Source organism: Balaenoptera ricei, chromosome 10 (assembly GCF_028023285.1).
Source record: "Balaenoptera ricei isolate mBalRic1 chromosome 10, mBalRic1.hap2, whole genome shotgun sequence".
Lineage (NCBI taxonomy): Eukaryota > Metazoa > Chordata > Mammalia > Artiodactyla > Balaenopteridae > Balaenoptera > Balaenoptera ricei.
Genome location: NC_082648.1, coordinates 8,400,728 through 8,413,780, shown reverse-complemented (window position 1 = coordinate 8,413,780; position 13,053 = coordinate 8,400,728). Strand labels below are relative to the sequence as shown.

Here is a 13,053-nt window from a genome sequence, read left to right as displayed (position 1 = left end):
CACATTGGGCCAACCAGCGTGGAAGGAATTGTAATCACTGTACATCCTTAAACAAGAAAACTGGGAAGGGATTTCATCCCTCAAATAAATTTACACACTGTATTAGTTGGGGTGATGCAGTTGCTGTGACAAGTAAACCTCAAAATATCAGTCACTTAACACAAAGTTTATTTCTCGCTCACGTAACATTTTAGCTCCAGTAATCCTGGTTAGTGGGTAGTTTTCCTCCAAATGCAACCCTGCTCCTTCTATTTTGTGAGTGGTTGGAATGTCATACTTCTAGCCAATGGAAAGAAAAGGAGAAGATGGCATATCCACATCTGCTTCTTAAAAGCCGTAACCTTGAATTATCATGTATGACATTCACATGCACTAATAATGTCCTGTTTGAATCTACAGTTTGGTCCTGATAAGCCTAATTTTTGCCTGGCTAGCAAACTTTCTACAATAATTTCACTCTAGAAGGGAAGCATGAATTATTTAGTGGATAGAGGGCTGTTTCTGCCACATCCTGTGACTACAGCATTGGTATTGAGAAATTTGATACTTTAATCATCATTCATATATTGGCCATTTGTCCTTATGGCCAAAAGTAGTGTCTCAGTAATTTACAGTCTGCAAATCCCAACAATCTGCAAAATTCTTTTTGGTCGCAGTGTCTCACTGGATCAACCATTGATCTCTGTAACAAAAGAAAACAAATGGCACACTCAAGGGGGCATCTGAGGGCATTTAACAAAGATGGTTTTATAAAGATTGGGAAAGGATTAAGGAAACCAGAAAGGGGTTGTGAAATATGCATTGGGGAACGATTAACACACCCAAGCCTGAAGGGTTAAGGGGAGGGTGATTATTGGAACTTTGTGACCTATCTGAAAGGGTCATGGCCTAAGACACAGAACATGCGGGCTTTGCCAAACCAGGGTGTGGTAGGCGACAGCCAGCGGCATAAACACCCGGACCGTTCTCCCCTTTCACCCCCCTGATCACTGCTAGTACCTCCCAATAGAGGAATTAAGTGAAGACAGAGGTCAAGTTTGCCCAGATATTGCTGTACATTGGAGTTCTGCCTCCCAAGGCATAGGATGGGGCCAAGAGGATCTCAAGAGGCAAATGGAGAATATCCAGCAAATTCTCCAAATATGTCATACGATTTTTATGTGACCTCAGATTCTGACAGAGAAAATAATGTGACTTAACTCCCTATAGCCTTTACATTGAAATGATTTCTATCTTGAGGTGAAGAAGAGGAAGAAACAATAAGCACAACAAATATGCATTAAGAGCAATGTCAGGAGGAATGCAGGAGCGGAAGTTCAGTGGTTGTCATTAATTTCCAGGGGCTCTCAAATTTTATCAGCACTAAATATCAGGCTCAGAAAGATCTAGTTTTCCCCAATACAGTATGTTCTCTGATAAATTTCTTTGCGGGAAACATTGGGCTCTCCCAGCCAAAGATTAGTATGTTACTTGTATGACGTTTAATGTTTTTAATCATACTATCTTATTTATTCTTCATTATATTCCAAGCACTGTTTCAAAGGCCTTTTACTTGAATTATTTTGATTCTCAAAATAGCTCTGTGACATAGCTACTATTATTAGTATGTTGTAACAAAATTGCAAATTGAGGCATGGAGAAGTCAAACTATTTTCCCAAGTTCACTTACCTGTGCTACTAAAGTCTATGCTATTCTGATTTTATGTATAAGATGCTTTTGACATGAGTATCAGAAAAAAAGAATCTTTGTAGGTACAGTTTGATTGGTTTACATTTTTTAATTGCACTTTTGCCATCCACTACAATATTATTCTTTAAAATTCAGTCATGAATAGTGATATAAAATGTATGCTTTTCCATTTGGGGGAGATAAAACATTAAATTTCAGAGCTATGGCTGATTTTTGGACAGTTTTCTGAATTATTAGTTCCAATTTGGTTTCTCTAAATTAACAAGTAAAAATAGGAAAATAATGGCATTATACCCCAAAAGCCAAGATCTCTACACATTTGAAGTGGAAGCAGAATCTATAGTATTTCTATTGTTTTTCCTCGGTGCCGCCTCTTGCTGCCCCTCCCCTGCCAAACCTGCTTGTTTATTGATAGTCTAAAACAAAATAGATTCAAGTGTCTTTGGGTGTCAGTGCACAAAGCTATAAAAGTTATACATATTCATCGAGTGTTAATTATATGCTTGGTACTCTGCTCAATGCCTTACATAATTATATTAAATAATCCTCACAGTTACTTTATGAGTAAGGTAATAATATTAAACTCATTTCATAGATGAAGAAACTGAGTTTTAAAGAGACTAACCAATTTACCAAAAGCCAGATAGAGAGTAAGTTCCAAAGTAACATTTCTCGAAATGTACTAAAGGATACTTGTATCAGAATCAAGTCAGGGTGCTTGTTAAAAACATAGGACTCTGTCTCCTCAGCCTTCCCACTGAGTACCATAAATATTTGTGTTTGAACATCTGCATGTTTTAACAAGCACCTCAGTTGAGATGTTTGAGAATCATGTTCATAAATTTTATTGCCACGAATTTAAGGAGAAAGAGTACCTTCAGGGAAGCTGTGAAAAGAAATGAAATTTTTGCCTATTATCCTGTTAAAGGGTGCCTCTCTACATATCTATAAATACTGCATGAGTTACTCAGCAAAAGCCAAACATAGAGCTGTCAGGAAAAGAACTATATAAAGCATTTTTGCTTGCTGTTCAACTAGCCTGTGCAACTTGTTAAAAAGCATTTACTCATTTTCCAACCCCGTCAGTTTTCTTGCAAACTTTATTTTCCTTCTCTTGGACAGAAAATTACTGCTCTTGAGTCTGACCATAGGGGGACTTGGAATAGAAATTTTATCTGTATAGTGTTTTACTGATTGCTGTGCTTTCTAATGAACTATCTCACACAAAGAGAAGCAAATATTTTTCTGTTTCCTGTGAGCCAGGAGCTGTGCTTGCTGGCATAGAATAGAAAATAAGAAAGTCATGGGGTTTGCTTTCATGGAGTTTCTGATATAATTAATACTTGGAAGTTTTATTTTAGGTTGTGGAACTGTGAGGTATATAAGACAGGTGTTATACTATTTTAAATATTAGAAAATGGAAGTTGAGAGGCAACATGATTGAGCCATGGTTGTACTTGAGTGATCATGCCATCTAAATTATTCTACTGACTCCAAGTTTAGTGTACTTTCCACCATCTTATGCTGTTTTTCAAACTTAGATATTTTGCATAGTCTCAGACTTAGATATTTTGCAGAACTTAAGTCATTTAAGCGCTAGCCTTTCTTGTTTCAATGTAAAATGTATATGTTTATGTCTGAAGATGCAGTGAATCACAGCATGTTGAGATAATTAGGAATGGAAGACAAGAAGAATGAAAACTAATGGAAGCAGAACCATTGGGAAACAAACAATCAGCTCATAGACTGGTTTCTGGATGTATAAAGAAGGCACTAAGTTATTCCTCAGTATAAAGGGTTATATAAAGAAGGAACTAAGTGGTGTTGGTAGGAAAGATAATGTAAAGATGACTCTAAGGGGAATAAAGGGAAAAATAAGCAATTCTATGGCTAGTGATTCCTTCATCCAGATCTCTTACTGTACTATCAAGCACTTGTCTGTGACATGCTGTGCATGTCTTTGCATTAAAGTAGTTGGTCCACCTTTGCCATGCCTGCCTTCCTTTCACACATTAAATAATGTTTGTTCTCACAGAAGGTAGGGTGAATTTTCCCATTATGAAAATAAGCACAATTCATATTTTCTGTTGCAGTTCCAGAAAGCTTGAACCTGTGAATGGAAAAGGTAGAATGAGTTCCTTTGAAAGCTAAATAAACAATCAACAATCAAACTCTGTGTATAGCATTTTGTTGCATAAAGTGGAGATAAGAAGTACGAGGCAAAAAACTAAAAAGCAACATTCAGATCGTAGAGAAACTTCCAATCTGCTTGGGAGTATAAAGTATGTACACTTGAATAGCTCAATAGCAAATTAATATGGCATAAGATTAAGCAGAAGTGAACGGTAGGTACAATAGGAGTCCAGAGGAAAAGATGGATGGGTATCTGAAATAATGAGAAAGGCTTTACCTTTTCATCTTTTCATGGAAGATCATACTTTAGTTCTGCCTTGAAGGAAGGGTAGGATTTAGATAAACAGAGAGGAGCCCTGTAAGGCAAGTAGCTGCACAGGTTGGAAATGAGCTCAAGGAAAAATAAGTTGATTAAAAATTTTTGAAATGGGGATTTATGTTATAGGGCAGCTGGATACAAGACTGTATTGTAATTGCTTGTTATATTTCCTGCTACAGTGCTACGACAAGAGGACAAAGAATGTATATTTATTCATTCATTTGCCAATATCTATGGGATATCTACTACGAGCCAAAGTTGTTTTATGTGCTGATGACAGAGTGGTAAACAAAGACAAGGTCCTTTCTACTGGGGAACTTACATTATAATGAGAGAAGGTTGGTAAGAAGCCAACAGATAAATAGAAAATTTCAGAGAGTGGTTAAGAGTCATGATGAAACAGACAGTGTGATATGATAGACTCAGGTGCACGTGGTGGAGGGAGGCTAGTTTAGTTTGGGTAATTAAAGCTGGTCTCACTGAGGAAGTGATGATTAAACAGACTTGAGTGACAAGGGGGAGTCCTTCATAGAGTTCTGGAGGCAGAGCTTTCTAGAAGGGAAGAGCAAGTGCAAAAAGCCCTAAGACCTCAAAACATGTTTGATTCATTGAAAGAACAGAGGGATCACCAGCGTGTCTGCACTATTGTGAATGAGGCAACAAATGATAAGAATAAAACCCAGGTCTATGAAGAAGCTTGCTTGTACTCATAATATTCTTGGCTCCTTCCCATAGTAAATGCTTAATAAATATCTGTTGAATAAATTAATTAAAACTTTAAGTAATGATCAGATTGTATAGGTTTTTGGTTATAAGTTTAAATTTTAACTGGAGAGACATTGCACAAGATTAACAAAAGGTGATTAGAGATTGGAAAACCATATTACGTAACCCAATGTAATTGGTCCCTTTGCCTGGATTGTCTGTAGAAGGCTACAGACAAATGGCATGAACTCAAAACGGGGTCGATTCTAGTCTGGTTCTTTCTAGCTGAGGTCTGGGGCTCCCTTTTGACATGAACATTAGAATCACCTTGTGACTGATAATGTGCCTGATTCTTGGATACCCCTAAGGTAAAAGACGAGGTAAAATGATACTGAAAAGTCAAAAGAAGCCTCAAAGAAATAACCTTCAACCATAAAATAATGAGGATGATAATTTTGTTCTGAAAATACGTGAAGAGAATCAGATCAAGCTAAAAAAACAAAACAAAACAAAAAACCACATACATAAAATGTTCCAATGGCGAAGTTAAGGGTAGAAATGAATGGGAAAAAAGTGTCAGGAATAGAGGTGGATTGCGACTTAGATAAAAAGCAGAGGAATGGGAGAGTAGGAAAGTAGAATCTTATTACAAGTGCTCTGTTGTTAGGATTATGGTGTAAGTGACTCAGCCAATGCTTATGTAACACACAGTGAACCACAGAGCCACCTCCCAACTTTTAAGTAACCTGTACTCAAGAGGGTAGAAGACCTCAGGACTCAAAATTCCTAGTTGTGCGTTGTATTCTGAGCATCCAATAACTTACAAATGTTTGGAGGGAACTGAGCCGTCTTCCCACATCCAGACGTCACTGGATTTCTGGCGGGACAATCCAACCCAACGAATTAATCCAGTCCTGCTACTGATGTATTGCTATTGCAAACACAAGTAAATATAATGGTCAGAGTGTTTCTACAGTTCTTGTAACGGCATAAAGGCAAAGCTTCATGATAAGATGCTGGACATAAAAAGTAGATTATATGTCTATATTAATACTAATTAATTATATTTGATATTTAGAATTGTACCAAGTTCACTTGTTTTTGCATAAAAATGCTTGCAGGATACAGGGAAAACTGTAAGCAAGATAGATAATATTCTAATATTCCTATGTGTTTATCTTCCATCAATTGAAGGTTAGAATCCCAAATAAAGTATCAAATATGGCTCTTAAATGAAATAAGTGGTAAACAACTAGAGAAGGAAAATGAAAAGAAATACACTGTTGATGAAACTTTATATTCCCTAGAATTAAGCTCTACTCGCTTTGGTTTCATTGCTTAGCTTGCCTACAAAATCTTGCATACAGGAATATTCATTTATTTTAGTTGACTGGGTAAAAGAGAGTTATACAATGTCTTTCTCAAAGGGATTTACAAATGACGTGCATCTACTTTTTTCTACTTTGAAATGATCACTATTTACTATACTATATACTATACTTGTTTATTTTGTTCTTTGCCTATTGCTCCAACTGGAATAAAGTTCCATGAATTTAGGAATTTTTGTAGGTTTTATTAACACATAGGTTCAGGTCCTGGAATAGTTCCAGCACATATTTGTTGAATTAATGGATGAATAAATCAGTCAATCAATCGATCTATGGGTAACAGAATTAAAAAGAGGTCAAATGTTCACGTAATCGCATACCTCCCGGAAAAAACAGGTGAGGACACGTTCTTGGCAAATAAAAAATGACTTGAGCATCTTGGCAGACACGTGAGACACAAAATGGCATTCCATAAGAGATATTTTGTGAGAGTCACTTATTTCTTAAAGCTTGAGCTACCTGTCACCTTTTTGTTAATTTATGTTTTTTTTTCTTTAAAGTACATCCATATTGTATACTTCACTATAGGACCTGACAGATACAGTCTACCTGAAATTTAACTATTTTTTATTTCTCAAAAATTACATTACTTCCTCTTTTAGTTGTTCATCTCCAACCTGATATCAGCCTAGAGTAATAAGATTCAAGACTTGTTTAGTCTCCAATTAATCTCTTTGTAATAGAATTGAGATTTCAAAGCAGGTACTCTCTTATTTTGCCTGATTTCAAAGAAGTTAACTTATCTGAATATCTTCTCTATGAGTCTGAGCCACAAAAATAGTATATGGTACAGCAAATTAGAATAACAGGACACCCAAATGAGCATGGACATCACTGGGCTGATTTCCTCATGTCTGGTCCACTACTGGTTACTTCAGCTCTCAGTAAGGCACAAGTCAATTTTGCTGATTACCTATAGCAGTTCTGTAGAAAACGGCTTGCCTGAATATTTGAATTCTATTGAATTTCTGTCTGCATAGAGCCCAAATCCTGATCATCTACTCCAATTTATATTTGCATTTATTTTAATATGCAAAAATGTGAATAATTACTATATTAGAAATTGTAGGATAAGTACAATAAGTAATTTCTGCCTTTTTAAAAATATATGTTTTGACAAACTGTTATTGGGTAGAAGGGAGACCCCAAGGCTTGGTTCCTGGCTTGCTCCCAGGATTTATGAAAAAGAAAAGCTACATTCAATAATATAGGGAGAGTGCAGTAGTGGATGTGAATGTACATTACTTGAAAAGACAGCTTTTGTTAGAAGCTGTCAAAAAGGGAAATATAGAAGAGGAGACATGTTTAATAAAAAATTTTCAACTGAAATCCTGTGTGTTATGCAAATAAGATTGTGCCCCAAACTACGCCTGGTAGGGCCTATGAAAAGATAGAGTTTGCATCATGGTTCATTCAAAGTGTCAATAATTTAGCAAAAACTGAGAATGCATGTAATGTTGGGATAACACTTATATTTATATTTTACAATCATATTGAGTTTCTTTATACTTTCAGATCCTGTTTTGAATTAATAAACAGAGTTAAGGAAGCCAAGAAATGATCTTAACTCTTGTTGCAGACACAAGACCAGAACTCAAAGTTTCATTAGTTCTATTTCAGCACTTTCTACTCTCAAATGTAATTTTTACTGAGCTTGATAAGGTTCTGAGATTAGCACAAACTGCAAGACATAAAAATGTAAAAAAAAAAAAAAAAAAGTCAAGTGTTTCATTTGAGATTTCTCTCCTTGTGACTCCAAAATATTTGACATAGAAATATTCTTACCAGCATGTCCTCCGTGGTGATCTTCAGAAGAGTAGCATTTACATCAGCACAGTACTTCTTACTGTCTTTCCATGTCAAGTTGTGCCTGAAGAATCCATAGCAACTGTCTCCATAATATCTCCAGTGTACGTCACATGGGCTGCATTGATGGCCTTAAGGAGAATCCAAGCATAGGATGCCTTTCATTCTGAAAGGATGGGCTTACTTTTTCCTCATATTCAATGTTTCCTGAAGATCTCAAGATTCCTGACAGATAGCATCACAAGAATACTCCAGAGTTAGGGGAGATGAAGAGACTACCAAATCATACTTACTTTCCTTTTGTCCTGATTGTTGTAGTAAATCTTGGCAGAACTTCCTCGCTAATTGTTTCAGAGTTCCTGAGAGATGTTCATTCTCAGCTTGTAGGTAGTTTTGCTGCGTGACAGCTAGTTGTAAAAATTAGATAATAATTTGTAATTAGGATAATAAGGAGTGATGCAAAGAAAAGGTCCTCTCAATGAACTTTATGTTCAGTAGAGTTGTCAATCTATGAAGTGTTTACTAGATACATTATGAGTAAAAGAGTGCTGAAAAGGGATCAGGGTAAAGGGGTTATAAAGAAAACATTACGTGCCAGGCAGAATGACAACCGAGAGTTCTCCAAAAGAATAGGCAAACTATTTGAAGGAGATGATCACAAGTAAGAACATGCCGTAATCAAATCGCATGCCCAAAGCAGTCGTTTTGACCTTTCCTTGAACACAGATTTCTAAGCACATTTCACAGAGGTGAATGACCTCTGCTATTATGTTTTCTATGTAACGCCAGAATATCCATTCACTTAAAAAATACATATTGAGGACTTCCCTGGTGGTCCACTGGTTAAGACTCGTGCTCCCACTGCAGGGGACACGGGTTCGATCCCTGGTCGGGGAAACTAAGATCCTACGTGCCCTGCGGCGCGGCAAAAAAAAGTATTGATTTCTTGTTGTCCTCGAAGTACTGTGATATTCAGGTAAATCAAAGTAGTGAATGCAAAGTTCTAAAATATCTTATGAAAAAATAAACAAGTATCTGAACAAAGAACAATTATACACATGATAATGTGACGTTGGAGGGCTTTCAGATGTATAGGAAGAAAAAATATTTATAAGTTAGGTGGGATATGAATTGTCTCAGTGGAAGTAAATACATTCATCTTAAAAAATGGGAAGGAGGACATTTTAGGAAGAGGGGATAGAATCAGCAAAATCTCAGGCAGGGGAACATAGGATTTATTTGTGAAACAGAAAACTCCACGTTGGCTGGATCTTAAGATGCACAGAATAGGGAGGAAAAAATAAAAAGTTTCAAAAGATAGTGTGGATCTATACTGAGAAAGATCTTAAAGACCAGCTTAAAATTCTTAAACAATAATTTTTAATTAATTTTAAAAGCCGAAAAGGTCATTTTAATCAAAAGGTAAAGTTCAGAGTTCTCCTTTATTGAGAATATCCTGGCAGCTATGTATAGGATAATTGCAGTAGTGACAAATAAATAGTGACAATTAAGCTTCATGGCATACACCAGGACACTTACGTATTGCTTTCCTCAGATCAAATCATTGGCAATAAGTCAATACTTACACATAATCCCCAGAGCCACCAGCCCAACAACCATCCCCATGCACAAGATCAGCAGAATCAAAGCCATCACACGCCACAAAGAGGAGGAAGCAGGGTCAACTGTGGGCATACAATCAAGATGTTAGGGGGCAGGCAGTATGGCATAGTTTTGGGGGACAGCTTCACCCCCATCCCCTGCCCTCTCAGGATTGTCCAAGTGCTATAAACAGCTTCTCTGGCCCATCTTGCCTTTGCTCCCTTGGTAATCACCAACAGTAAACACAACCCACTCCATCCCCACTCCCACTGGACTTCTCTCTGAGTCAAAATGTAACTAGCAGCTAAGGTCTTGCGTGTTTGTGTTTGTCTTTGTTTTATTTTGTGCTCACTCCTCTAAATAATGGTGTTTATAAGCCACAACTGTGGAATCACACCCACTTACTGACATCTTAGAAAGTGGAGTTTTCAAACATTTCCTCCTCTTATACCTTAGATTTCTATTCCCTCCAGCATTTAAATCTATAAGCCTTAATGTAACGTGCCCTGCTTGTATCATTTGTTGTTTATATTCTAAATAACATAGGTAGCTCATGTAGATACCACTCAAATGATGTAGGGAAAGAAGGTCATTCAGGAAAATAAAACAAAACTATGTATGCTCTCACTAGTAGAAAAAAGGAAACTAGGGTGGATCCATTTCAACAGTTAATTTCCAAATTGCTGCCTCTGGGCATTCTTACCTGAAGTGAGAGCTGGTTTTTGAGTTTTAATATTTAAGGTGACGTATCCATCTTCATCCTGCATGGCTTCCCTTGGAATGAAAGTGAACTCAGCATTCAATGACTTTGCAACATGTAGCGCCCACCCTTATGATTTCAATGTCTACCCGTCTGTGGTCCTCCTCTCTCTGGTAAGGTGGAGACGTATGAGTTGGGGCACATGATTTTTTGTTTTTTGTTTCTTTCCAGGAAGCCCTTTAATAGCCGCTCAGATATACATGGACCTTGAACACCAAAACACAAAAATAATAACTTGTGGTAAACGAGTAGATATGGCATTTGTTTCCTGTTTCCTTAACTTCCATTCTGACTATTCCATCGTGTATATCCTTTCAAAGAACAGAAGTTCATGCTTCATCTTAACCTTGGCAGAGTCCAAATCATGTTGTTTAAATGAACTTATTTCTGATGAAAACTCATGGATAAAACATCAACAGATATAGAGTCTATCTCATTGTGGTGTAAGAGTCTAATATAATTTGATCTAAGATGAGCTATATTAGATGTTTCGTGGTCTTGTGTTAGAAGGTCTAGTTATGACCTAGAATTCATCCAAATTCTTGCACGTTTTGCAAATCAAAGGTTTTTTTTTAGAGTTATTCATCCCTCCATTTATTTGATTGCATTAAAATGAAAAACTGAACAAGCTGACATTTTAAGTAATGAGTCAAAGATATTCAAATTATATTATACTCTTTAGCCCCTGAATATCAAAGTTTTAAAAAATTTGAGAACTCCACATGAGGCAGGATTTATATGGCTTAGGTTTAGGCATCAAAGGAAAACAATCTAATAAAGTGAAATAATACAAAGTTAATGTCTTGATATATTGCCTTTCAGTAATGTTTTCACTTTAAAGTAAATTTCCAGGAATGGCTTTTGGATCTCTGATAACTTTAACCATAAGCTGAGTGTCTTATGGCTGGATCTCTGCTTCATAAAAATATATTTGCCTTTATTTGTATCCATCAAGCGTGACTTTGTGGTGTTAGAAATATGCTGGGTAAGTACAGAGACTGTCAGGGTCAAAGGAGGCCCTGATAACATTAGTCTTAATTCTGCTCCCTCTCTCCACGTACCCCATAAATACAAGCTGAGTTACTCAGCAAAATTTAAGCAGAGAGGGCTTCCCTGGTGGCGCAGTGGTTGAGAGTCTGCCTGCCAATGCAGGGGACACGGGTTCGAGCCCTGGTCTGGGAGGATCCCACATGCCGCGGAGCAACTGGGCCCGTGAGCCACAACTACTGAGCCTGCGCGTCTGGAGCCTGTGCTCCGCAACAAGAGAGGCCGCGATAGTGAGAGGCCCGCGCACCGCGATGAAGAGTGGCCCCCACTCTCCGCAACTGGAGAAAGCCCTCACACAGAAACGAAGACCCAACACAGCCAAAAATAAAAATAATAAATAAATAATAAATAAAAAATTTAAAAAAAAAATTAAGCAGAGAACTGCAGGGAAAAACAATAGATACAACAAAATTTTCTTTTCTCTTTTCCGAAATCCAGAGGCTTTTCCAGCTATCTCTCAATCACCCTATAAGGCCTATAATTGACATTTTATTTCTACTTGCATATTTTATCGCTCCCTCTTTTCTTGGCTTAGGAAAGTATAGCTGAAGAAGTCTTTATTCCAAATATCCTGATGAGTTTGAATTTGGAATAAAAACCTTTGTTTAATATTGTAGAGGTTGAGTGTTACATAAGTTATCTCTTTTATTTTAAAGCAAATATCTCATTAATTTAATTATGTGTCAGACACTGAAATTAATAGCGAGTATTCATGGAGAAAGTCATGGCACTAGTCCTTATGGAGCACGGAGTCTTAGACTTTAGCTACTTAACCTTTGCCTCTTAGTATTTAGAACAATTTTCCACTCCACCCCACCCCAGGCCACATTTTTGTCCCTCTTTCTTGTTTCACTCTTTTCCATTGCATACATGTGTGTGTGTGTGTGTGTGTGTGTGTGTGTGTGTGTGTATATATATATATATATATATATATATATATATATATAACATTTTTGTCATGTATACTCACAGGAATGTATTCCATGGCTCTAAAACAGTGACTGACATACAGTTATCACCCAGTAGAAATTTGGTGAAGGAATGAATGAATGAATGAATGAGTATATGTAAAATGGGCATTTATTGGAATATTACACATGCAGAAAGCAATTTAGGGAATCTTGGGAATTTTCTATGATCATGCTTTTTGCAAAAAGCGTCACCATCTACCTAGTTTCCAAGTTCCTTCCACTGTACTATGATGCCTTTCAAATTTAGGTATTACCCAGACTCCATTTTCTATGCTTATAGCTGAAGAACCAGTAAAAGACACTAGGATCACAATGACAAGGTATAGATACAAAAACAAAGGAAATTAGTGAAATGCATAGCACGGTGGATAAGACTGATCAATATATAATGATGGCTAGAGGATGTGTAAAAAAGAAAGACAAAAAGAAAATGATGTTGACTAGTATGAGTGTTATAATAATGTCTCTAAACTGAAAAAAATATAAAGGACATGAACATTTTGCAGTTAGTAATATCTTTTTATAGACATTTTACTGTACATCACCTTTAAGCTAACCCTTAGGTGCATTTGTCAGTGATATCCTGTTCCCTCTCTCAGTCCTCTGAATTCAAATTGTTGGTTCACTTCTGA

At 36.7% G+C, this 13,053-nt stretch overlaps 1 protein-coding gene across 2 annotated transcripts; it reads right to left on the bottom strand.

The window, feature by feature from the left end:
- Positions 1-3,586: 3,586 nt before the first annotated feature.
- Positions 3,587-10,451, bottom strand: LOC132372400 (C-type lectin domain family 1 member B-like). Of its 2 annotated transcripts, XM_059934472.1 has the most exons (6): positions 10,347-10,451; positions 9,628-9,726; positions 8,335-8,448; positions 8,021-8,172; positions 5,672-5,778; positions 3,587-3,800 (listed from the first exon to the last, which is right to left on the bottom strand). In XM_059934472.1, exons 1-6 carry the CDS (start codon positions 10,408-10,410, stop codon positions 3,656-3,658), a joined length of 681 nt encoding a protein of 226 aa, XP_059790455.1. In that variant the 5' UTR covers positions 10,411-10,451; the 3' UTR covers positions 3,587-3,655. The 2 variants fall into 2 exon arrangements, with proteins under 2 accessions (XP_059790455.1, XP_059790456.1); XM_059934473.1 differs by lacking the exon at positions 9,628-9,726.
- Positions 10,452-13,053: the final 2,602 nt, after the last annotated feature.